Source organism: Gracilinanus agilis, chromosome 1 (genome assembly GCF_016433145.1).
Source record: "Gracilinanus agilis isolate LMUSP501 chromosome 1, AgileGrace, whole genome shotgun sequence".
In the NCBI taxonomy this organism is placed as follows: Eukaryota; Metazoa; Chordata; class Mammalia; order Didelphimorphia; family Didelphidae; genus Gracilinanus; species Gracilinanus agilis.
Window position 1 is genome coordinate 794,279,605 of NC_058130.1, and position 27,026 is coordinate 794,306,630.

The following is a 27,026-nucleotide window of genomic DNA, read 5'->3' on the forward strand; positions in this document are numbered from 1 at the left end:
CATGAAGAACAAATCTAACCTCATCCCATGCTCGGTCCCTGGGTTAGAGTCCCAGCTCAGCTGTTGTGAGAGAACACTACTGGCTATAGGTGCCCCTATAGCTGATTAAAGGTTCCCAGGTGCCCACCTCAAGGCCAGGGATCACCCTCCCTCCAACCCCTCTAGGAACAAGGCCTTCTTGTATGGACTGGAAGGCTAATGGTCCTGAAAACTTGGCTTCTGTGGAGCTAAGTGGTTTCAGTCACTGGTGTGGAATGCCCACGGGGTCCTTTCTAAAGGTGGAAAAGCTACACCTGTTTATATGAACTAGTCCAAGATTACAGAGGAAAGAGCCTGAGGTTACCCTACCCAGGGTACCCCAAGCTCAATAAGCAGGATGGCATTCAGAGACTCATAAGATCCTATAACTCCTACTGCAAACCCCCAAACTCCACACACCACAATGTAAGGGAAATGGGCTCAGGTTACAAGTCAATGAGTCCCTGGACTCAGTCCTGGTGAGGCTCAAAAAGGGACCCCTGTCCCAGCCCCTGCAGTCACAAGCCCAGACCATGGCGACTACCCCTGGTCTTGGCTAACATTTATTCTTCCTGTTAAAAGTTGGGCCAGTCCTCTGCCAATGACTCTTTAGGACTTTAGGATCAAACATGGGGCCAGAGCCACATTTTCTCCGAGATAACATCACAATAGCCCCAGCCATGGCTCAGCCCTGCCCAGAACAGTGGCAAACATAGCTAGCCTTGGGCCCCCCAACCTCCCCAGCCTGGTCTCCTTCAGCCTCTGGCTTGCCTGATATGCCCCAAGAATTTCCCCAGTGGGATCACTATGGCCTGATCATCAGATTGAGGTGGCTCATCATCCCTCTCACTGAGCCAAGGACATGCCCTGATCAGCTGTGTTCTGATTAATGAGCTGGGGCCACCACTGTATCATCATCATCCTACCAGATTGTTCTTTGTCAGACCCCCTGACCCTGCAATAGGGCCACAAATGATCAATTCTGGAGGACCTGCTGGGAGGGAGCCAAGATTCCCTCATTTTCCAGTCATGCTCTGGGTCCTGTGGACAAAGTTGGGTGATCCACCATAACCCATCTCTGATCATGAACTTGAGACCATACCACAGATGCAGCTGAGCTTAGGGCCTAGAACTCAAGGCTTATGATCCCCAAGATGGTGAGCAGGGTGGAAGGATGAGAGCCACAGGGTCATCCAGTATCCTTACACTCAATACCATGTCAAGGCCCTAGGAGACCCTACCCATCAGGCCACAAATTCACTACCTGTGGATCCTGGGAATGGGGCTATCTGGTCTTGAATACCATGTCTTATGTTCCATAAGTCTGATGGGTAGACTGCAGGTTCACTAGGCTTTTACTGATCCATTGATTTTATTAATCTACAATAATAAAAATAAAAGGGGGAGAAAAGGGAGTGAATTGAAGGTGTATATTTATGTATATATAAAAAGCTGCTTGGGGGGGGTGGTTTCTCTACTCTTCATAAGGAGAAATTAGTATCTCCCTTCTGAAGGGCACCTAACTTTTTCTTATTTTCTATAGGAAGTTGACAATCAAAGACTACTAAAACTAATTAATATATACTAGAGAATAATGCATGATTTTATCCCATACAATGCAGTTTCTCTCCAGTGTGGAGTCTCTGATGTGCAGCAAGATGGCTTCTCCGTGTGAAAACTTTTTCACAGTGTTTACATTCATAAGGTTTCTCTCCAGTGTGGTTTCTCTGATGTTTCCCAAGAGATCCCCTCTCTGTAAAAGCCTTTCCACACTGTTTACATTCATAAGGTTTCTCACCAGTATGGATTCTCTGATGTGCAGCAAGAGAGCCCTTCTGTGTAAAAGCCTTTCCACACTGTTTACATTCATAAGGTTTCTCTCCAGTGTGAATTCTCTGATGTATAACAAGATGTCCCCTCCCAATAAAAGCCTTTCCACACTGTTTACATTCATAAGGTTTCTCTCCGGTGTGGATTCTCTGATGTGTAGCAAGATTGCCCCTTTCTGTAAAAGCCTTCCCACATTGTTTACATTCATAAGGTTTCTCTCCAGTGTGGATTCCTTGATGTTTAGCAAGAGAGACCTTCAATGTAAAAGCCTTTCCACATTGTTTACATTCATACGGTTTCTCTGCAGTGTGGACAGTCTGATGTGCAGCAAGATAATCCCTCCGTATGAAAGCTTTTCCACATTGTTTACATTCATAAGGTTTTTCTCCAGTGTGGATTCTCTGATGTTTAGCAAGTGATCCTCTCTCTGTGAAAGCCTTTCCACAGTGTTTACATTCATAAGGTTTCTCTCCAGTGTGGATTCTGTGATGTGCAGCAAGATTTCTTCTCTCTGTAAAAGCCTTTCCACATTGTTTACATTCATAAGGTTTCTCTCCAGTGTGGATTCTCTGATGTATAGCAAGATGGCCCCTCTGTGTGAAAGCTTTTCCACAGTGTTTACATTCATAAGGTTTCTCTCCAGTGTGAATTCTCTGATGTGTAACAAGATGGACCCTCTGTGTGAAAGCCTTTCCACAGTGTTTACATTCATAAGGTTTCTCTCTAGTGTGGATTCTCTGATGTGCAGTGAGCTCAGAGTTTTGACTGAAAGATCTCCCACCTTTATCACTCACAGAAACCATCTCAACATGTTTACTTTTTGGATATCTAATGAGGTCTAAACTCCCACCAAAGGCCATTCCTCCTAGATTACCTTGATATGTGGGAATTTCAGGAGGATTCCCATGTGACTGAACAAGTCCTACTTTTTCAGGAAAGCTTTTCTTATATTCAGTATCCTGACAACAGTCATTTCCTGAGGTCAATTTCATATACTGATTTAGGACTGAATGTTGGCTGAATTTCTCTGACGCGTCATCAAATTCACAGTCACTCTTTAGGTTTTTATTTATCTTGATATTAGAGTCACAGATTTCTCTCAAAATGAAGTTATGGGGACCCTCATTCATGCATCTTTGGGGGCCAGATCCTTCCACAAAAAGCCTCAGCTTTGTAGACATCTCCTTCACTTCAAAATTAGTCTCTGCCTCTGAAAAAAACAAATTATAATATAAACACAGAAGGAAGGATGACACACACACAGAACAATATAAGTTCTTTCCTCTGATGGCAAAAAGTAAACTGATTTTTATTCTATTTCCCTAGGCAAAAAGGAGTTTTCAAACTTAAACAAGCAGAACCAGTCTTTGGATGCACCATTTGGTCATATCTGCATGATGGAAGATTTTCACATACAATAATAATGAAACCTCACAAAGGACCTGTGACACAGGCAGACCTAAGATTCTCATTATATTTCCCAAGTCATGTCATGAGTAAAGAATGGAGAAATGACCTGAACAACTTCCTTGTAGCTAGACTACAACTCAAAGCTTATGCCTGAGCATGCTTTGTCCACAGTATTGCATGATCTTTCTCCATTGCCCTTTCTATCTTTCCTAAAAAGTTACTCTCCATTATTCTTATAATTTTGTGAACCTTGGGTAACCTTCCAGATATTCTGTTCTCATCATTTTGGATGCACTATCACATGGTCATTTTTGGTAAAATTTGTATGCAAAGCAGAGAAAGAACTTCAATCTTTTTAACTCTCATGCAATAATTTTGAAAGAGGAATTGAAGTTTTCTTCTTTTCTCTACAGATGCAAAGATTATATGCCACTAAGGGCAGACATACTAAAGATTCATCTTATTTCACAATCTACCATAAATTATGTCTCATGGTCTATACTCTATATCAAGTCTCTTCAACCATCTCTCTGGAAATTAATAGCATGATTTAGCACTGGTCTGCCAGCCTCAAGTCTAGCACTCCCTTCACTACAACAAGTCTTTTGGGATAACAACCCTTATACACCTGCTTTCATCTCACTCACCTGGGCAGGAGCTCTTTGGGCATTTTTGTTCTAGCAGCCATGGTACTTTTCTTTGCTGAAGACAGGAGATAAAATGTTCCCTAGGAACTGGAAGCCCTAGGCATAAGAAGGAAGGGATGAGGAGAGAAAAATATGATCTTCTTAAAGGAAATGTGGCATGCAAGTAAGGACTATAGAATGGCTTCTGTTGTATTCACTATTGGGATGTTTGCAGGAGAATAGAGATCATGGAAACTATTTGCAATCAGAAAATTCCATCTTTATTTACCTCTTTAAGAACATTCCACAACCTCCATTATCTAGAAATTAAAAGCAGCTAGTAGAGAAGGAATAAGAGATCAGAAGTTGGAGTTAGAAAAGCAATTTTAACCCAGCCTCGGAGAGCCAGTAAGTAGGTGCCCCTGGGCAAATTCTTTAATCTTTATTTACCTCAGTTGCCTCAACTATAAATTAAGGACAAGAAGATTATGAACCTCATAGAGATGTTGTAAAATTAATGATAATTATGAACTCATTTACCCAGGAGAGGACATAGAGCAGGTATTTTGAAATGCTTATTCCCTTCCTTTCCATTCCTATCATCTGGTCTGGGATTTGAGGGAAAAATGAAGGAGGAAAAAGGATAAACTTGCTAGACTAGGCAGAATGAGGGGCTGTGAGGTACAGTTTTAGACTCCTTTTTAAATTTTATTACCATATTGTTATGGAAATAACAATCCCCTTACCTTTACTCTCTGTATGTCTACTCGGGTATGTTAAATGTGTTTCTTCTTGTAAACAACATATCATAGAATTCAGGTTTTTAATCCACTCTACTGCTATCTGCTTCCATTTTATGGGTGAGTTCATCGCATTTACAATTACAATTATGATTACCATCTCTGTATTTCCCACCATCTTGTTTTCTTCTTTTAATCCTACACTATCTCCTTTCACTGTCTGTCCACACGGTTCCCCTTTAATCTCTCCTCTCTATTCCCCCTCCTTTATATTATTCCCCTCCTTACCACCATCCTTCTTATTCTTCTACTTCTCTATAGGGTCTTTTAATCACTCCCCCTATTCCATCTCTCTTATATTATTCCCCTCCCTCCACCACCTTTCTTATTCTTCTTCTATAGCTGTATAGAGTAAGATAAGATTCTATACCCCAAAGAGTCTGTCTATTATTCTCGATGAGAATAAGTTTTACTGATTGCCTATCACCACCCTCATCGTCCCCTCCACTGTAATAGTTTTTTTGCCCATGCCTCTTTTATTTGATATAATTTATCCCATGTTACTTCTCTCTCTTCTTTTTTCTCTCAGTGCTATCCTCTTTTTCACCCCTTGTTGTTTTTTTTTTTTTTTTTGCATATCTTCCTAAACAGTTTAGTACCACACTCTATCTAAGTATACTTCTAACTAATATTGTAAGGAGAGCAATTTTAAGTTACAAATATCATCTTTCCCCTAGGCATATAAACAATTTGGTCTTCTTGAGTCTTGTAAATTTTCTTTTTCTTGGATTTGCCTCCTCTATTAATACTTAATAACAAGAAATCCTTTCTAAAGACCAGACCCAATCCAAAGGGGCAGATGACTTCTGAGATTTGCTTCATGAATATAAATCTGTAACACTGTTTTAAGTTTTCATCTGAAGCTATTAAAAAAAAGAGAAACAATTTCAGGGAAAGAAAGGAAAGTCCCAGCCTCCTATCACATAATTCAAAGACTTTTTAAATGAAAAACAGAAAGGAGGGTTCCCTAGGCAGAGATCAGCATGTTTCCTTTTTTAATCACTGACAAAGATTCAAAATCCTGTACGTTTGGCTTAGAATGAAGACAGTCCCTTAGTGGCAGATTCAGAGTTAATAGAGAAAATGGTTCTTACCCACAGAGAATAGATTCTGCTCGTTCTCCAGCATGACCTCCAGGTACAGCTCTTTTTGAGAATGGTCCAATAGGCACCACTCTTCCTGGGTAAAGTTCACAGCCACATCCTTGAATGTTATTGACTCCTAAACCAGCAAAAGTCACAAGATTTAGAGCTCAGAATTCATCTAGTACCACCCTCACCAACTGACTGGAAGAAACTGAAACACCGCAAGGGATTTACCCAAACTCCTAACCTTGAAGGGTATCAGAGCCAGTACTGCAGATCAGTCATTCAGAGACCATTGGAATACTGATAAAGGCATTTTGTTTCTGAAGTGAGAGAATCATGTTGTTTAGAGTAAAACCTGGAAAAGTATCCTGCTCTGAAATGCTTTTCCCTGTGGAATCAGGGAGATGAGAAGTGCTCTCTGAGTGAAGTATGAGATTCTGTAGAGGAGAAAGAGAAAAAGTGATTTGAAATTCCTCCTCTGACAAGAGTCAGAGTTGATCTGGTAAGAATATTTTTTTTGAAGTGTTTCTGAGAAGGTTGCAGGTACTGTGTACTCTAAGGGGAAAATATTACCAGTGATCAATGAAGAGAAAACAATGAAAAAAGAGTTCTCTATTTAATTTACTAAAATGTCTGAAATACTCTTATCTAGATGAAAGCATAAAGAGGATTCTATAGAATTACATGGGAGCAGTGTCTGATTTCAGCTAAGTGAAAGTCTTGTGTCAAACTGAGTTTCCAGAGCCACTGGGTATGATCTGCCATAGCCAAAACAGTCCGTCTTTGCTTTATGATGTATGCTATTTGTTACTGGAATATATTCAGTCATTTTATATTTAGTTACACAGAAAGGAGAGTAAGTATGATGAGGAAAAGAAGGGGTACTCATCTTTTTAAAGCATAATATGTTATTGATTGAGCTAATTCAAAAGAAAGACACTGACAGTGTAATGACTGAATTTACAAGAGGCACAAATTCTTCATTTTAAATAATTTATTTACTGACTCATCATTTCATGTGGTCAATTGACATGCTCCAAAATCCAAAAGAAAGAAAAACAGGTAGGACAAGCTAATATAATAAAAATTACAATCGTACCTAAATTAATTTACTTATTTAATGCCATACCTATCAAACTACCAAAAAACTTTTTTAAAAGAATTAGAAAAAATTATAACAAAGTTCATCTGGAAGAAGGAAAATATCAAGAATATCAAGGGAACAAATGGAAAAAAAAAAGTGAAGGATGGTGGCCTAGCAGAACCAGATCTTAAACTGTACTACAAAGCAGTAATCATCAAGGCAAAAAATCATCAAAAAAAAAATCCTAAAATCCAAGGTTTAAAATCTTATGGAAAAATTTTTAGGAAAAGAAACTCACCAACACCCTGAATCAAGAAAGCAGATCTTTTGGAGAAGGTGCCATAAGGATGCCTACAGAAATCACACGGTGCATCAAAAGATCCAGAGTGAACTTTGGGATATAATGAACTGAACTGAAGATGGTCGAACATACTTATTCTGAATGTAAACTCTTATGTCAAAGGGGACGGCCCCAATTGGTGTTTTGTCAATGCATCCATCAACCATTTTTTTTTAACCCTTAACTTCTGTGTATTGGCTCCTAGGTGGAAGAGTGGTAAGGGTGGGCAATGGGGGTCAAGTGACTTGCCCAGGGTCACACAGCTGGGAAGTGTCTGAGGCTGGATTTGAACCTAGGACCTCCCATCTCTAGGCCTGACTCTCAATCCTCTGAGCTACTGAGCTGCCCCAATTTCTCAATTTCCAAATGGTGTTTATTTCAAAATGAGAACTATATATGTGTATATGTTCTTTTGAAGTAATATCTTCATTCTTAATTGTGTGAAATTTAAAAAATTTCCAGATCCTAAATAGTCAATCAGATTTTATAGGAATCTTGCTTTATAGGAGTATTGCTGTTATTATACAAGTTTCAATAATGTCATGTGTAATGTGGGTAATTTGAGGAAAGGTGTTTGGGATAAGGGAAATTGAAAGGAGAATGTGGAGACTTGCTAAGTGGGTAATCTCGGTTTCAGGTAGGCTGGGATTAAAGGAGATTCAGGGTATAATAGGACTGAAGTCAGGAGTATAACACAGAAGGGAAACAGAGATCTTCAGGGAGAAGAGAAGTTAAACTAAACAAACACAGCAGGCTTACAGACTGGGACTTAGACTCAAACACAAGCTGAGGGAAATAGACTAGACTGAAATTAACAAACAGGCTTTAGTTAATTTCACAGGAAGGGATCTGTTTTGAAGTAACACCTTCCTTCAAGATGGATGCCCCAGCTTCCCTCTAAGCCCAGAGTATGTTGTCTCTTTCCCTCTTCTTCCCTCTTGATAACTAACAGACAAATTACATTAATAGGGCTATTGAAACACAAAAGGGTTTATTTTGTTTGAAGGATGTTTGTTAGGAAGGTGGATCAAAGGAAAGCCCTATCAGTTGTCTCAGGAACCTCAGGTGGGGGAAGGGAAGTAAAGATGGAGTCTGAGTAAGGACCTGCCTTTAAACTCACTTTACAAAATGCTATGGCTATCTAAAGGGAATAAATGATGATTTGACTAACTATAACTAATGCTGTCAATTAGATAACTCTTCACAGATTTAACTCCTCTCTAATTACTCTCCTTATTAACTCCACAGACACTAAGGTAAGGGAGGGAAGGCAGGGGTGGTATAGGAAAGGAAGATATAAAGGGTTTATCTAAAATAATAATTTCTTAAGTAAATATATCAAAGCTAGGCTAAATTTCAATATTAAAGCTAGGTAATCAAAGCAGCTCGCTCATTGACCACCTCCCTCTACGGAAGATCCAGTCAACTGCCTTTCCTCCTCAAGATTCCAAAACCTAACAGCTTTTGGAACTCAGCCAAAGCTAGAAAAAACTATATGACCCCAATTCTGTATACTACACGTCATGTCATGTAATAATCATAGCTTTGGTAAATATTAAGTATATAATGATACTTGTGAAATGATTCTTTTAAAGGGTTCTGCTTCTAAATTTTTTTTTGGTAGAAATTATTTTAACTCAGGGATTAATTGGATATAATTTGACCTACCTAATTTGATAATGACCTCAAAGGTAAAAGATTGATGCTCTTTGTTGTTTCAAAACACGAGAGAACAATTGTTAGAACTTATTAGCAGTCAAACATTCTCAATTAATGGAAATAGGCTACATAACTTTTTCAAAACTTTCTTCACGCCTCTCATTGCTATATACTCACACTTATTCTCCAAACAGTTTAGTCCTTCCTTGGAACCTTGATTAAAATCTCTTACTAAAACTGCATGTCGATTTTCTTTCCTATTCAGATCCAACATTCCTTGTACTTCCCATCATTCCAAACAACCTGTACACCACCCAAAGTATCCCTTTAATGGCTAATCAATAACCCCAAAGATTCCAGTTTAAAAACAAAGACTATCCCATTTAAACATGTTATCTTAGCACATTGCTTTATTCAATGGATGTCAGACATTACTTTAACTCATAATACAAATTCGTAAGCTGAGGTAAGTTCTTATAGTTAAATAAAATCCTGGATATATACAGTTTGTATCAGGTTTTATTTTTTTACATTTACATTACATTACATATATACATTATATGATTTTTACATTCAACCAATGCAATCACATTCTTACAAATTCATAGATGTTACACCTTAAATTTACAGATGTAAACTTTCTCCTTTTTTAACGTCAGCATTCTAAATAAGGAAATGAGCTTGTAAACACTTCCTTGACTGAAAAATCGTAAGTGCTTGTATGGGATGAAGCTGTGCATTATCCCCAGCATACATTAATTAGTACTAGTAATCACAGGATGGCAACTTCCTATAGAAAATTAGGGAAAGTTAAGTACCTTCACATCTTTAATACACTCTTTTCTAATGAGGCGACCCCTCCCCACTTCCTCCTACATGGGAACACAGTCCCACTTCCCATGGGAAATGCCTTAAAACTTACGAGTTATAATCTCATCTCTGTGTCCTAAATGTTTCAGCCTAAAAGACCTTGGACATGTCTAAATTCTGACTCAACTCAGAAATTGCAAACTTAAGGAATTCTCCCATTGGTTTGAAAGTGCTGGGAAAAACTTAAGGAGGAGAGAACTGGATAAAGAAATAGAACATACACGACATTGTGGTGGGTGACGAGAGAAGTATTGGTGTTAAATCCCTATAAATTCTGAATTCATGTGAACATCTTGGCTACTGCTGCTGAGAGACCACTCAAGGCAATGTTCCCCGACCTCTCCCCTCTCCAAAATAGCATTTTCTCTGCTAGCATCTAAGTCTCCTGTCTGCTCACTGGAGTGCAAGCACCAGCCCCCCAAATTCAATTCCACAAATGCTTAGCTGCCTCTTCCTTCTATGAAGATAGTAATAAATGTCTAAGATTACAGATTGCTGAATCAACGCATTTAATTCAGCAGTTAATAATTCAAGATTGTCTCTCATCCAGTTTACCAGCTAAAGTTAGTTGCTTATTGATGTCAAAGCAATTTTTTCTTCCCTGTATTGATAACAGGGCTTGACTGTTGTCTAAATTGATGGCTTTAACACATCTCTTATCAGCAGACTGGATATTTTATTAAGGGATGATTCCATTTAGAAAATCATTTTCAAAAGTAGGTCAAGTCTTATTTTAATTTACCAGGATGGAGACCAGTCATGATATATTTAACAACTGAAAACCCTTTTAAAGGCTGAGGATAACACTATGATTTTTTGAAGATTAAATCTAAGGATTTCTGTCTTTTAATTCATTCAAACATTTTATTCTATTAAAAGTCAATGATAGGGGGCAGCTGGGTAGCTCAGTGGATTGAGAGTCAGGCCTAGAGACGAGAGGTCCCAGGTTCAAATCCGGCCTCAGACACTTCCCAGCTGGGTGACCCTGGACAAGTCATTTGGCCCCCATTGCCTACCATTAACCCTCTTCTGCCTTGGAGCCAATACACAGAAGTTAAGGGTTAAAAAAAAAATGTCAATGATAAAAGCATACCTCACAAGAATAAACAAGAGACTTCTTTGGGTAGGTATAACACACTACACCAAAAAGTTAACATTTTTATATGGGAAGAAATTTCAAAGGCTTTCCCTTTCACCTACCTTTTCCCATTTATTTCTCAACCTTCAAAGACACAGACTTAATCTCTTCTCTAACAGGTGTTTCATTCATTTACAAATTCTATCATATGAAGAAACTATCCTTTCAGTCTCTTTTTGGATCAGACTCATATATTTTTATCTACTGCTGCCGATATCAGATTGATGTTTAAAATGAGAGTAAATAGGAGCATGATGTAACTATGGTCAAGCGTATAGAAAATGAGCAATATTTCAAAGATAATAGAAAAACTTATTCCTAAACTGCACCAAAACAGAAATTTAAACATAGTATTGACCCAAGAGAGATGATCAGAAATCTAAAATTTAACCACAAAATCATCACACTTAGGGATGGTTATTAATAAAGAGAGTAGTTACTAGTGAACTTATTAAAAAACATGATCTTAAGAAACCCTGGAGGAGGCAAAATCAAAATTCCACAGATGAAAATTCAATCTTAAATCATAAAACCTTTTGTAATGCCTGGGAAGGTTTAAGCTTATAAAATTGGCCTCAGAATGTCACGATTTGCAAGCAGGAGCTGACAAGGTCTTACAATGAAGCATTTTAAAGAAGTTTGTAAAAAGATTCATAGATTGTTTTGAGGGTAGAAATTACTTTATCAATGAAAGAATAACAAGGAAACCATGAGGAGTGTTCAGAGCCAGAATTTCTAATAATTGATCCTGATGCTAAGATGAGTTCTAACTAAAAGAAAATCAAATAAAACTTGTGGGATAAAATACATTCTTTGCGTGTGAATCCTGGGAATTTTTCTGCTCTAAACTATGACTTGTAAGATTTGCCATTTGAGGGAAGAGCTTTTGGGACAGCCACTAACATTATTTGGAGTCCTGAGTTCAGTTATGGTTGTCTGATGGGTCCTTGATCACGAAGTCGATAATCCACCATTCCAAAGACAAGCCACAAGTTTCTCAGAAGGAACATGCTGGTACAGTCATGGTGGAGATCTTTGTCTGGCTACTCTTTCAATGGGCACTTTTGGAATTTTCTCCTGCTTTTGTCTTGCTGACAACTCACCCTTGTTGAATGGTCTCTACAATCTGAACCTTCTGACACTTCCTCACTAAGAACTGAGAGTTTTTTTCCAAGTCTGCAAAGTCCTATTCTTCTCTCTGCTTTGTTGGCTTAAGGACACAGTTAAAGAAACCCCTGGGAGCAGCTGGGTGGTTCAGTGGATGGAGAGCCAGGCCTAGACTCAGGGGCTCCTGGATTCAAATCTGGCCTCAGACACTTCCCAGCTGTGTACCCTGGAAAAGTCAGTTCACCTCCACTGCCTAGCCTTACTGTTCTTCTGCCTTGGAACCAATAAAACAGAATTGATTCTAAGACAGAAGGTAAGGGGTTAAATAAAAAGAAAAAAAGAAACCCCAAACTATGTGCCCCAAAAGAGTAATTTCTTCACTGGAAAGAGGATTTAACCCATGTTGTCTCTTTTACCATCCTGCTCTTAGTAAAAGGTGCTGCTCTAAAAACTTGGACATTTCCAAAAGAGATCTTTGCTCTCCACAGCTGACCTCCCAGATGCATACACGTCACTCCACCTGAGGTCATAAGCAGGCGGGTGCTGAGCCCTGAACCTCTGCAGCCCACTCCAGACCACCAACAGCACCAGCATCGCTGCTCATCTCATCCTAAGTGGCTGCTGGTGTCTCTCTGCAGCTGCTGCCCTTTCCAGGGAGCCCAACATCCTCCACACTGTCTGTGCCATAAAAGAAAGCTGGCTGGGGTTCAATTCATTCACATAAAGCTGATCATCGGGTGTGTTTATCTGACGTTTGTGATCCTACACTGTAAAGTGATGCCTCCAACCTGGGAGCCACAGCAGGTTCCTTCTTCTCCGGGAACCTCGTATTGTGAATGTGGTCGCCGTCCTGGCAGGTTTCTGTCCATCCTCACCAGCTCCTGTCATGGCTGTCTGAAGTCAGTGAAAGCACCAAAAACATTTGAATCCATGTAAGGATCTCGGTCCAGAGCGCTGTTTCCAACAGGCGACTCTTGGCGCTCTCCAGGCTGTGTGTTCTCTGAGACGGTGTCACACTCAGACCTCGGCCTGGAAGGCATTTTCTGATTGGCGAGAGGAATCCTCTAACCTGAGTCCGGGCAGTTCAAGCTGCTGGATGAGACTAAACGTGGTGCCCAAAGAGGGATGAACCATATCCAATAGAGACGTCGCCTGCTCATGCCAGCTCTGTGGGGAGCCTCCTGCTATTCGGATTTGGGGGGCATTTGTTTGTATACCGCAGAGAATGTTCTCTGAGAAAGGAATTCCACAAAACAATATTCCTGAACGTATAATAAATGTGAGGAGTGTCCTATTACTCTCAGTAACAGGAAACAGGCAGCTCATCATCTTAAAAATGTATTCAATTAGGAACGTCCCGGGTTCCAGGGCCTGTGGGGCGTGTAATTGATAAATGGGGCCTTGAAGCCACTTTTGATGCTTTAAAAAGTTTGAAAAAATGAAAAGGAAGCGAAGCTTCTCCACAAAACACTTGACCACCAGCCAAAGGCAGCTCAATCCTTCTCTCAAGCTGTGAATCAACACAGGATACAGACAGAAGAGAAGGTGGATCTGAGTTCAAGATAACCCAACAGGCCCTCACACGCTTCTTTTTCCTCTGTCTAATGAGGCACAAAGGCCTGGCCAAGGCTGACACCCTGCCTGAGCCAGGAAGCAGCCCCGAGTCTTCTGGAGGAAGGAGCCTGGCTGGAGCCCTTCTCAGCAGCCCTTCCAGCCCTGCCCGCCATGCCCAGCCCTTTCCTTCTGCTAAAAACTCTCCTTTTCCTGCCTGAGCTCCCCCCAAACACCTTCTGAAGCCTCCCTGGCAGGCCTGACTGACCTGTCCAAAGGCCGAGGCCTGGAGCTCAGCAGCAGAGCCTGTCCCTGGGCCCTCCCTGGAGCTGGGGGACCCCCGGCCATCCCCGCTGAGGGGGGAGGAAGGAATGGCAGCGCCTGGGCCTGGCTGACTGCAACCTGGGCCGCTCCTTCAGGCAGGAAACCCCAGAACAGGGGGGATGGGGGGCAGCCAGGGAGGACCCTGGAGCTCCCCCTGAGGACAAGCAGGGATGGCGCCCCCTGGAGGCCTGGCAGAGACACAGCGCTGAGCTCTGCTGGATTCCAGCCTGGGGGGGCTGCACTCACCTGGGAGGGGGGCCTCGGGGTCCCGGGGGCCATTCCCTCTGGCTGCGGGCTCTCTGCTGGGGCCACACGGGGGTCCTTCAGGGAGTGGAGGCCTGAGGGGGGGGACTTCCTGTTTGTGTGCCTGTGAGGGAGGGGAGAGAGAGGGGGAGGGCTCAGAGGGGCTCCCNTGCTGGATGGGGGCGGGGGTGGGGGGGGGTGGCCATGGCTGGGGATGGGCTGCACTCACCTGGGAGGGGGGCCTTGGAGTCCCGGGGGCCATTCTCACTGGCTGCGCGCTCTCTGCTTGGGTCAGACTGTGGTCCTTCAAGAGGTGGAGGCCTGAGAGGGGGGGGAACTTCCTCTTTAGAGCCTGTGAGGGAGGAAAGAGGGGAAGGGCTCAGAGGGGCTCCCAGGCCCTTCTCTGGCCTCAGGGGAGACTCTCCCCCACAAGGGGGAACAGGGAGCCTTGAAGGGCCTTGGACTGGCCAGGCAGAAGCCTCCCCTCCCCCTCTGCCGCCATCTTTGGCTTCATTCCATTCAGAAACTGCTCTGGGTGGACTGAGGGAGACTGTGGAGGGGAGGGGTACTGGGGGATGGGGGGGCTGAAGGGGNTTTAGAGCCTGTGAGGGAGGAAAGAGGGGAAGGGCTCAGAGGGGCTCCCAGGCCCTTCTCTGGCCTCAGGGGAGACTCTCCCCCACAGAGGGGGAACAGGGAGCCTCAGGCTTGGAAAAGGCCTCAGACTGGCCAGGCAGAAGCCTCCCCACCCCCTCTGCGGCCATCTTTGTCTTCATTCCATTCAGAAACTGCACTGGGAGAATAGTGGGAGACTGATGGGGGGAGGAGTACTGGAAGATGAGGGGGACGTCAGAGGGGGAGATGGGCTCCTTCCATTGCAAGTGGGCACGGGGACCCCCCCATCCCCGCTGCAACAGGTCCAGGCTCACATAGGCTGCTTCTCCTCTGGGCGGGTTCAGACCTGCAAGTCGCCCTGAGGAAAGGGGCGGACTAGCCCCTCCCCCATCCTGGCAGCACTCCGCTCCCCCAGCTGCCTCCTGGCTCTGGGGCTGGGGTGCCCCTTCTCTGTCCTGGGGAGGGACTAAGCTCCGCCATGGCTCCAGGTCCAGACAGGGCCGCCCCAGCCTGAACCGAGCACTTCCGTGTTTGTCCCTTTTCTGTGGGCCTCTGATGTGATGGACAGACACGGAGACAATCCGGTCCCCAGACCACAAGCATTCACACCCGGCCCAGGACTCCTGCCCCGCCTCTCTTGTTGCACATGCGCACAATCTCAGAAATGAGGCCCTGGTCACAGGAGTCTTCCCCTTCCTAAGGAATTCGAGAACAGAAAGTCTCAGGTGCCACAGCAGGGAGCCCACGCACTCCCCTCCCCCCTCGTCCCCTCATCCCCCATCCACAGACTCCCTCCCCTCCTCCACTCACCCGGCAAAGGTCCAAGATGCACAGCGGTACTTACACCCTCCAGGAGCTGAGACCAGCCACATGAGGTTCCCAGCATGCCCCGATGCTGCCACAGTGGGGAGGAGCCAAGGCTAGGGAGGAGTCAGGGAGTTGCATTCTGGGAAATGGAGTCCTTCCGTCTGGGCCCGGGGTGTAGAGGCTTGGTGGGGGAGGGGTTATATAGGAATTGTTCCCCACCCTGGGGGGCTGCAGCCTTCTCCCCCCACCCCCATTTCCCCTTCTGGCCCTGCCATCTGCTTATTCCTCAGCTTGAAAGCAGCCTCCTTATTGGGGCCTGGCACAGTGCCTACTAAGTGTCAACTGATTGACTGATCAATCCAGGATCTCTGCTCCCCAGGGCCTAGGGAGGTGGCTTTAGGATCCCCCCTTCTGATGAAGGAAACTGAGGCAGAGGACAGCAGCTGACAGCCCAGGGCCCAGGCCCGTCTGACAGGTTCCCCTCCTCTGGGGACATCCTGCTGCTCCTTCTGCTTTGGGGGGACTCCAGCGTTCCCCAAAGGAGGGGCCAACCCCATTCCCAGGTGGAGGAATCAGGTGACTTGGGGCTGCCCTCCTAGACCTGGAACCCCCAAGATCTGGGCTCCAATGTGGCCTCAGACACTGACCAGGTGGGGGGAGCCTGGCCAAGGCCCTTCCCCAGCCTTTATCTCAGTTTCCCCCACAGTGGAATCCAGAGAAGAAGAGCCTGAGCCAAAGGCTATGGGGAAACAGAACCAATTCCTCTGGGTCTCCTTCAGCACCGCCCCAGCCCAGGAGGCCCAAAGACCCCTCAGAGGCCTGGGGGAGGCCCAGGAACGCCCCTCCTGCCCTTTGTGAGGCCACAGAAGACAGCAGCAGCCTCTGAGCCCAGGCTCTGAGCCCGGGTGGACAGAGGACAGTCTGGGGGTGTCTGTGTGTCTGTCTGCAGGGCTGCTGGGCTCAGGCTGTTCAGGCCTGGCTGCCTCTTCCTGACCCCTTTGGGGCTTTCTGGGCAGAGAGGCTGGGCGGCTTTGACCTCTCCTCCTGCAGTGCATTGGACAGGGGAGGAAACTGAGGCAAGCAGGCTACAGTGACTTGTCCAGGGTCCTGCAGGGGGAGAACTCAGACCTCCCTGACTCCAGGCCTGGCTCTAGCAGGCACTGAGGGGCTAAAGGCCTGGAAGGGCTTCTCTCCCGGGATGATTCTTCCTATTCTGGCCTCAGGGCTGGGGCTGCAGCTCTGAATTCCTCTCTGCAGTCTCTGGGGGCTCAGGAGGAGACAACAAACAGGCCTGGGCTGGGCGTGGCCTGCCCTCCCCTGGGATGGGGGTGTCAGGGGCCCCCCCAGGCCCTTCCCTGGACTCCAGACTCTCCTTCCAGGCTTTGGGGTTTTCCAGGCTAAGCTGGGAGGGAGCCCTAAAGGGAGGCCCAGGGGGGAGGTCTCCAGGGAGGTTCCTGGGCCTGCCCTCAGTGGAGGCAGCAGGGAGGGTCCAGCCCCCTTTGGGGGGTCTTTCTAGGCTTGCCAGCCCCCAGGAGCCCAGGAGGAGCTCTTTCCTGCAGTCACCCCGAGGCCCGGCCCCCAGAAGCCTGGCTCCTGCCTTCCCCTAGCAGGAAGGCCTTTCCTCCTCGGGCCTCCTCTCAGGCTTTCAGACTCCCCATTCCAGCCCCCAATAGGGGCCTCCTGGTTGCATAGTTTTTCTTTGTACAAAAACTTTTTAATTTAATATAATCAAAATTATTTATTTTACATTTTGTAATTTTTTCCAGCTCTTGCTTGGTTTAAAATTTTTCCCTTTCCCATAGATCTGACAGGTATACTATTCTATGTTCAGCTAATATTTCTTATCGTTTCCTTTTTTATATTCAAGTCATTCACCCATTCTGAATTTATCTTGGTGTAGGGTGTGAGATGTTGATCTAGACCTAATCTCTCCCATATTGTTTTCCAAATTTCCCAGCAGTTTTTGTCAAATGGTGGATTCATGTCCCAAAAGTTGGGCTCTTTGGGTTTATCATACACTGTCTTGCTGATGTCATTTATCCCCAGTCTATTCCATTGATCCTCCTCTCTATCTCTTAGCCAGTACCATATTGTTTTGATGACTGCTGCTTTATAGTATAGTTTAATATCTGGTACTGCTAGGCCCCCTTCCTTCACGGGGTTTTTTTTTTATTATTTCCCTTGATATTCTTGATCTTTTGTTCTTCCAAATGAACTTTGTTATAGTTTTTTCTAATTCAGAAAAAAAAAAAAAGCTTTTTGGTAGTTTGCTAGGTATGGCACTAAATAGTTAAATTAATTTGGGTAGAATGGTCATTTTTTTTTTAACCCTTGTACTTCGGTGTATTGTCTCATAGGTGGAAGATTGGTAAGGGTGGGCAATGGGGGTCAAGTGACTTGCCCAGGGGTAGTTGTGTTCGTATAATTCCTGTAATGGAGGCAGCAGTTTTGAATGCTTACAAGCGCGTGGTCTGATAACTTTATCTATCAACATGGCTTTAATTAAATTACTAATTTATATTATTATTGGGGTTGAGGGGGTGAAGGATAAAATAAAAACATGAATTATGTAACCATGGAAAATTTTTCTAAAAATAAAAAATTATTAAAAAAATCCACAGTTAGAGGGCAAGAGTGGAAAGGCCGTGCCCGTGAGCTTCTCATTCTGGATGATGCCTGTTTCACCAAAGCTTGCCAGAGGGGCCACCTACTGTCTTCTAGGTAGCAGTGATGGCATGGCCTGTGGTCATGAGCACTTCCACAATGCCAAATTTGCCATAAACGACCCTGGCCAAAGGAGCCAAACTGTTAGTAAGAGGCATTACTGATGATCTTAAGGGAATCATGGCATTTCTTAGGGTTCATTCCCATAACAAACACTGGGGCACCTGCAGAAGGGGCAGAGATAGCCCCGACACTTTCCATGGTGATAAAAGATGTCAGTCAGTCTACTCAGTTCCAGCAGCCCCCCATTTATTATTTGGGGGATCCCTCTCCTGGAAGATGGTCATGATTTTTCCATTGATCACCTGCTTTCCATTCTCAGCCTTGACTGTCCCCTTGCACTTGCCATAGATGAAATATTTGAACATATAAACAATGAAGTTGACTTTAATGAAGGAATCACTGATGGCCTCAACAGTCTATTGCTCCGGGGTTGAAAGTATCCATCACGTCTCCAGGCATCCAACATAGCCAAATCCATTGATGGTGACCTTCACCATCATGTCTCAGGAATATGATTACAACAGTGGATCATGGTACTGAGCTTGGAAGAAGAGCAGAGCACCAGTGATTGTTGGATAAAAGTAGAGCAATGAATATTTTTACAGTTTCCTTAATGTGAGGAAGCTGGCTCTGTCGTCCTGCCTGGAATCTTGGCTTCAATGTCACCATGACTCCAATTTCTTGGAAATTCGATGGGGATGACCGTCTGTACTTTACACTGAGAAAAACAAATGGAACAGAAAAGAAATAGAAACACCCCATGACAAATTTCTCAGCCATGGTGCAAAAGGAGAGAGAAGAGGGAAACTAGTTCTTTCCAATTCAATTCATGGCACTTCCAATGTGGATGAATTGCAACTGCTCTTCACCCTCTGGGAATAATGGGAAAGATACCAACTCTCTCAGTTTGGCACTTTAAAAAGACACAGCACAGAGGCTGGGTGGCTCAATGGATTTAGAGCCAAGCCTAAAAATGAGAGGTCCTAGGTTCAAATCTGGCCTCAGACACTTCCTAATTGTGTGACCCTGGGCAAGTCACTTAATCCCCAACGTCTAGCCCTTACCTCTCTGCTGCCTTGAAACCAATACACAATATTGATTCTAAGACAGAAGGTAAAGGTTTAAATAAATAAATAAATAAATAAAATAAGACACAGTATGTTCTGCCTACTAAGCCAGTTGAAGGAGGCTGCTTCTACTCATGTCAGAAGAGAACTCGGGAAGCAGTGTGCCTCCATGTGAGGTGATATGAATATGATCTAAGCTCATTATACTGGTGATGTGGTTTGCTCTGTAGCTTTTAATTTCTGAAGATCCTTATTTTAACCTTCATTCACTCGGATGAATTGGATCCCCAAGTAAAGATCCATTTCCCTATCATGGTTCTAGAGATGGCACAATGCCATCAGCTTAAGCTCTTCTTCCACTGTGCCTTCCCCAAAAACGATCACCAATTACATTGAGGCATTCTCTCTTATCGATCATCTCTAGTGATTATTGTCCCAGTATCATTCAATCAATTTGAGTTCATAAAGGGATATTTACTGAGAAGATATAGCTAGAGCAAAAGAATAACTATTTCCTCTTGTTTGAGCTGTCACATGAATTGTCTCACGCTTCGTAGCCACGAGGGAGCCTTCCTCCATCATGTTCACTTCTAAATATATCACAGCAGCTGGAGGAGTTGGCCTTCTGGTGCTTAACTTCTATCAAATCCACTTCTTGGACTCGTTAGGACCAAACCTTTAAAAACTCCAAACACTGTAGGCTTTCCCAATGATCCATTGTCACCTTTTAGAAGAAAGCATGAAGATTTTTTGAATTAAGGCCTATATTCAAGACCCCATGTCAGCCTGGACAAGGATACAGGCAGCTGGGATCAAAGGGTCTCTAGGGCCACCACCTTCCTTACTACAAGGCTCTGAGCTCTTGACTTCCTTCAGGGAAGCTTCCAGGGAGAAAGAACTTGGGGCTGTCTCCTGCCAGGGAGAGCTGCATCCCAGCACTGTCTCCATGCTCACTACCAAAGAAGGAAAAAGGGCCACAACTTTTCTCTTTGTCATAATAAATGAATTTTCATAGCTCTCAACAAGAGTGCTGTGATCATTCTGCTCAGAGCCTCTCTCAATCACGCAAGAGCCTGTTCTTTCTTTTCTCAGTTTTCTGACTCTATTACTATTTTCTTCTTATATAAAGCTCACCTCCTTATAAGCTGACTCTCTGCGATTGCTATGGTGGTTTTACCCCAACACCTGGCCCTCACATTCCAGTCTTTTTTCACCCAACAAATAAGAATGACTCATTTTATCTTCTGCAATCCCCCTGTCCCCTGGGTGATGAATTCTTCCCCTCTCCGTGACTCCATCTTCTTAATGGCTCCTCTGATTTGTCTGAAGTGACCTTCATCTCTCAGTCCTGCATTCATTAGGAATGAATCCTACTCATCAGGGAGAGATGCTGGTCCTTCACTTGTCCACCCTGTCTGTGGGCGAGGGCTGAGGGTCTAATCAGGCATTCACCAGGTATAGACAACTTGGGGTGTTCAAAGGAGGGGCTGAATAATGAGCTCCTCAAACTATTTGTTCAACTGCCTGAGCAAGATTGAAGGTCTCTGATCATTGGAGAGGGTCACGGATCTCCCTGTGATTTCATAGGGATGATGCTGGTCTAAGCGATAAACTGGCACATTCCATAAATGGAGACTTCTGACCCCAAATCAATCTCAAGATAATTCAGTCATAACAGCAGGAAGCACCCAAGGCCATGTGTGCCCCCACGTTGGCCCCACTTCTAAGCCAGGGGCCGATCCATCCTGGCTCCTGCCTTCCTCTACTCTTTCCTGAGTATCAGTTTGAATTAAAAATGAAGTCCCTTCAGTGTTGGTGTTTTCTCTACTGTCTTTCCCAGGACATGCGTCCTCCAAGGAGTCATCCTCACCCCAAAGTCAGCATTTCCACAGAGGGAAGGCCGGCCAGCATCTTACAAATATTTTCCCACTGAATCCTCCCCCAACCCTGAGACACAGCTGCTCTTAACACCTTATTGAATAGACAGGGAAGACCAGCTAGAAGCAGGTTAAATGACTTGCCCAGGGCCATTTAGATGGTCATGTGAAGTCCTCAGCACAGTGCCTGGCCCCCAGAAAGCCTTCTCTAAATGTGAGCTCTTCTTGGAGATGGAGTCCAATCCCCCTTATTGGTCTGGAAGAGGAATGACCCCCTCTGAAGGTGGGGGAGTGGAGGAAGGACATGCCAGGTGTAAGGATTAAAAATTAAAGGTCGGACTAAATGTATAAAAATGTGGTCACCAAAAATATATTACTCAAGTCAGGATGGCTTTTTTATGATAGTTTATTTTCAAAAGGAGAAAGAGTGAAAGTAAGGAAATGAGAGAGTAGATAATTACTCAGGCCTGGTCCAAACCAGGCAGTGCTTCAGGGGCCCCAGCAGTAAATTAAACAAGGGCTCTAGCCACGAGGCCTCCTCCAAGCTGAGGGGCCTCTCTGGAGGCTAGTACCTCCAGAAAAGCCAGGAAAAGGAGTCAGTCTTTTTACTCACCAATGTGGTAGTTCAAAGGGAGAGATTCAAGAACAGTGTCACCGAATTTCAGCTTCAGGTACACAAAGCAGATCTTTTACCAGCCTCCAACTTGAACTCTTATTCCAACTCAGACTTCGAAGAACTCACTTCACAGGAAGTTATCACTGCTTTTAAAGATGCTTCTTTGTGTCACTTCCTGTGCATTCCTTCCACTTTACATGGACCAATTGTAGCTTTACCTTTGCCCTTAGGACTGCCCAGGGGGCAGTTAGTCGTTTCTGATTCATCACGCACTATAGGACACATGGGTCACAGACCTCCCCATACTTAAGGATAAGTGGGGTATATATGCTTCTGATGATTAAATCTAAAAGTGGGTGAGGGGAGAGTTAATCCCATCTTCACACTGTGGGGAAGGGAGATGGCTCCCTGAGGATTGGGGGCCAATGGGGGCCTAGGGACCTGCTCAGAGGAGCTCCAGGGTAGGGGAGAGAGTGGGACACATGGCAAGGGGTGAGGGGAGAAAGGGCAAGAACAGGGTGTCTGGTGAGGGGACCATGAGGAGGTGGAAAGAGCAAAGGTATCGGGGAGAGGGCCAGCAGGTCACCCCAAACCCTCCCTTCCTCTGGCTCAGCCCCTGACCCCAGGCTGCTGGTCATTTCCTTGGAGTCATGTCTTTCCTAGTTCCTGAGCAATCCTGACCACCTCATCCCTCTGTCCACACCCTCCTTTTAGAGCCCAACTTCATTCTGCCTCTCTTCTTTCTGGGTTTCAGGCAGCATTTTTGTATCCCTTATTCCACAGGAAAGGAAATCATCCTAGCCAGCATTTCTAGGGCCCTCAGGGATTTGTCACTAGCACCGTGCTGGGTAGATGCCCATTTTATAAATAAGGAAAGTGAGGCAGAGGTGAAGTGACTTCTCTAGGGTCAGACAGCCACTCAGTGTCTCAGGTGAGATTCCACCTCAGATCTTCTTGATTCCATCCATGTTTCCCTTCCAGGGTTCAGATGCAGGCCCTGAGGTCTCCAACCTACTCTTCCTAGTACTGCAGGGGTTAGCCCTCATTTTATGAGAATAAAGCAATGAAATGTGAGTGAAAGGATATTAAATTAGACGAGTTTGACCTATGTGTGGATCCTAGAAGGGCCATCCTGCCCACCCCAACTGGGGCAATAATAAGTAGCAGAGACAGGATTTGAACCAGGGACTTAGGAGTCCCAGCCCAGTGGGCTTGCTTCCTATTGAACCATGCTGGTTCCCAAACATATAACACACGTACCAGTGGATGTGTGTGTGTTAGGACTCTGGCTATCGCCTGTGGTCACTGAGTTTATCTGGAAGGGATGATAGACTTCACCTGGGCTGACTCCTGTGTTTCACAGAACACAAGGCCCCAGAAGAGACAGACACACGTGAAAAGCAGTATCTGAACCCAGGGCAATAGGAGGGAGGGGAATGCCTGGCTTTCAGGACTACCAGCCACCTCCTTTCCTCCCTTAGCAGAATACCTCAGAGGGGATCCTGGATCAGCCACTTCCTGTGTGTGTCTGAGGATTGCACAGAGGAGGCTGGGCTGGGAGGGCTGAGAAGGGAGGGAATGAGGAGGCAGATGGGAGAGGATGGGGAAGGGGGTTGGACCTTTTCTGCATAGAAACCATTGAGGAGATTCTTCCTTGTTCCCAGGCCAGAGCTAAGGAAAATACAAACAGCCTGGGCTACATCCCTCCCAAAATAATGTAAAGGTGAAAACTAATGGTTGGACAATAATTTTATAAAACTATGTGGTCGCCAATATTTATTATATTTCGAGTCAGAAATTTATTTACGAAATAGAAAAGAAACAATAGAGAAATGTGAAGGAGATAGAAAAGTTATCTATCCTATCTTAATCCAGGCAGAGATTAATTAGCTCTCAACTAGGAAGGCCAGTAGTGAGTAATCAGTTGGCCTCCTCCAAGATGGAAGCTAGTCTCTCCAAAACTAGGAAAGGAGTCAGCCTTTCACTCACCCAACAAAGTAGTCCAGGAGTCAGAGTCCAAGTTGAAGCCGGGATCCAAGCCCACGATCCAAGCTGCAGTCTCCAGCTAAACTCCCTAGAAGACTCTCTCCAGTCAGAAGACTATTTCCACAAGACTAACTCAAGCCCCAAGATTCATGGCTTTTTATGGTGATTTCTTGTCCCTGACCCTCTTTCACAGGGGCCTGCCCAGAGGGCAGTGTTTCTGGGAACCAGTTCTCACCTTCTGGAGGAGTGAATACTTATCAATAGGGTTCACAGATCCCTGGCTGATTGAGTTTCTGAGGGTGTAAATTCTGATCATAGGATTCACAAATTTGGGGCTGAGTTAAAAGGGTAGAACTCTCTAAGTAAATGACTTGTGAGTTCTCTAAGTACCTTGCTAGATTCTCACCTACTACTAAGTAGGGTGTTCAATCTTTGGTTGATTCAATTCAAAAGTAGACAAAGGAGAGTTAATTCTTTCTTCACAAACTAAGTAGAGGTACTTAAGTTAATGTTAACTCAAAATAGACAAAGGGAATAAAGGATTCCCTTTCACAATTGTAAACTCAGAGAGAACAAAGAATTCCCTTTTACAGTAAAGACATTCCCTGTGCTCAGCAGCTGAACTTCCAGAGAAGAGTGGCATGAACGTGACTTTGGGTGGGAAAAGTTCCTGGTTTGGAGAGGGGGGCCTCCAGGTAGACTAACATCCCTCATTCAGGGCCAGGAACAGAGTGGTTTGTTCTTAGTTGTTGTGAGCTGAACTGGAGAAGAGAAAGAAAGGGCTGGGATGGCAAAGGAAGCCCAAACCAGGATTGGGCTGGGGAGGTTGGGTGGCATAAAGGTCCTGAGAATGGAGAGTGATGTGATAGTTCCTGAGGCTTCCCTTCACCAGTGACTGGGGAGATGTGGACACTAGGGAGCACTGCAGAGTCTCAGGGAGCCAAGGGTGTGGGCAGGACTTTCCCCTGGGTACTTGTCTGCCCAAGTTTGATTAATTTAAGAGAAGATATTTTACCCTCTGGCTAAAATCCATGGGGGGTGAGGGTGAAGAGAGGAAGAGAGACAGACAGAAAGACAAGAGACAGAGAAAGAGATAAAGACCAGAGACAAAAAAGAGATAAAAAAGAAAAATGAGAAAGAAACAAAGAGAGAGAGAGAGGCACCAGAAATAGAGATAAAGACAGAACAGAGAGATAAAGGTCAGAAATGGAGAGATAAAGGGAGGGAGAGGAGAGAAGGAGTTAATTCTTAACAATTGCAAATTCAGAATACAAGTTTCAGAATGCACTGAGGCAACTAGCTCCCCTACTATCTGGAATTAAAACAGGTTGTTAGGGAGGCAGTTAGGAGGTTCATAGATTTGAGTGAGACCTACATGTGGGAGGTCCTGGGTTCAAATCTGCCCTCAGACATTTCCTAGCTGTGTCATCCTGGGCAAGGTACTGAAATCCCATTGTTTAACCTTAATTCTTCTCCCTTGCAATCACTACACAGGACTGTTTCTAAAATGGAAGGTAAAGGTTTTGTAAACAAAATAAATACAAATAAACCAAGATGTTAAGTCAAATTACCTCAATTAACCAACTTTTTAGTCTAAAAAAAATGTGATAATTCCTTGAATAGGGAAATTTTGGGACTCAAGCACAAGGAAAGGACCATGTACCTCTCACCTTCCAGTAACAGAACATGGAGGCAATTCTAACATCTACCCAACTTGGGTTATATGTCCTAAATATTCTTTCAAACTTTTTAATCACCACCAGAGGTGCCTCACCAAAGGCAGAAGTTTTCTCAATGAATCTCTCAATATCTTGTGGAGAAAAAGGTGTTTGAGGTCTAATATTTACTAAAGCCCCTCATCTATCATAAGTGGGAACATCCCTGAGGGGGAAAAGTACTGTATTGGACTTGTCTGTGGTTCCTGGTGCTTAGCTTGTTGTTTGGGGGGAGATGGAGCACAATGTCCGGGTGTGGTGGAGGAAGGGGGAAGGAGATATAGTGAGAGAGGTCCAAGGGGAGGAGGAGTTGGGCAGGGGAGGGAGAGGGAGAAAAAGAGGGAGAAGTTGGGGTAGGAGGAGGTTGGCCAGGAAGCTGGAAGAGAGGGAGGGGGAGAAGCTGGGGAACGGGGAAAAGGGGAGGCTGGGCAGTAGGGACGGAAAAGCTGGGCAAGTAAAGGCAGAGGCTGGGAATGGCAAAGAGCAAGGTAGACAGTACATGAGTTAACCAGTGAGGGGAGGCAAAGAGATAGTACCAAAGGTGGGCTGCCAGGTGAGAGGGGTATGTTAGGGGGTGGTGCTGAAGGAGTCAGGATGGTCTGGATAGAGAAAGGGAGTAGCCTCATGTCAGGTGAGCTGGGAAGAAGCCAGGGTCAGTTTTTTCAGATTTAAGTGAGAGGTTATTGCTAGTACTTGACTTGGTTGAACCATCAAGGTGGTATGCCCAGAGCCACAAGTTGGTATATCCTCTGGAATCCTTGCTGGCAATGATTGGTTTCAATTCTTTTAGAATTTTAAAGTCAAGAGTCAAAGTGGGACCAGGTAAAACTTCAATGTCCAGGTTTCACACAGCCTCTTTGTTTCCTTCTTTAACATCCAATGCTTCTTGGGAAATCCTGGTTCATCCTGACTTCTTAATCATTTATACAATAGCAAATCCTGGGGAACATGGCTTGATTTCTTCATAGCAATATTCCTCATAATATAAGAAGGACTTAGTAGATTATCTGGTCAGAAGTTACTGCTTTTGTTCCCCAAATTGAGAAAAATTTCTTGTCTTTCTTTACTATATGTTTGCAGTACCTGCTATGGCTGCTGTTGCTTAGGAAAAGAAACCCCAACTTAGGAGGGGGGGGGGAGTTAGTTATGGGCCCAGCAGGGAACTCTACAAAATCAAATAATTTAATACCCCCAAACATTTGAATATGTTAATAAAAAATGTGGACACAACTTCCTTTAAGTTAAAAAAAATTTTTTTAAACCCTTACCTTTCGTTTTGGAATCAATACTGTGTATTGGCTCCAAGGCAGAAGAGTGGTAAGGGTAGGCAATGGGGGTCAAGTGACTTGCCCAGGGTCACACAGCTGCGAAGTGTCTGAGGCCGTATTTGAACCTAGGACCTCCTGTCTCTAGGCCTGGCTCTCAATCCACTGAGCTACCCAGCTGCCCCCAATTTTCTTTAATTTTATGTTTAATCATTTTTAAATTTTATTTTGTCTTATTTATTTTTTAACTTGCCTGTATTTTAGTT

The 27,026-nt window shown here is 44.4% G+C and overlaps 2 protein-coding genes across 2 annotated transcripts; both read right to left on the minus strand.

Moving 5' to 3' along the window:
* Positions 1–1,430: 1,430 nt before the first annotated feature.
* On the minus strand, positions 1,431–2,651 carry LOC123230522 (zinc finger protein 420-like). Its single transcript, XM_044656657.1, has one exon. The coding sequence runs from the start codon at positions 2,649–2,651 to the stop codon at positions 1,623–1,625; it is 1,029 nt and encodes a 342-aa protein (XP_044512592.1). The 3' UTR covers positions 1,431–1,622.
* Positions 2,652–2,718: 67 nt separating this feature from the next.
* Positions 2,719–14,194, minus strand: LOC123230524 (putative protein ZNF720). The gene is made up of 5 exons (XM_044656658.1): positions 14,092–14,194; positions 5,779–5,905; positions 3,906–4,001; positions 2,881–3,058; positions 2,719–2,722 (listed from the first exon to the last, which is right to left on the minus strand). The coding sequence occupies exons 1-5, from the start codon at positions 14,122–14,124 to the stop codon at positions 2,719–2,721; spliced, it is 438 nt and encodes a 145-aa protein (XP_044512593.1). The 5' UTR covers positions 14,125–14,194.
* Positions 14,195–27,026: the final 12,832 nt, after the last annotated feature.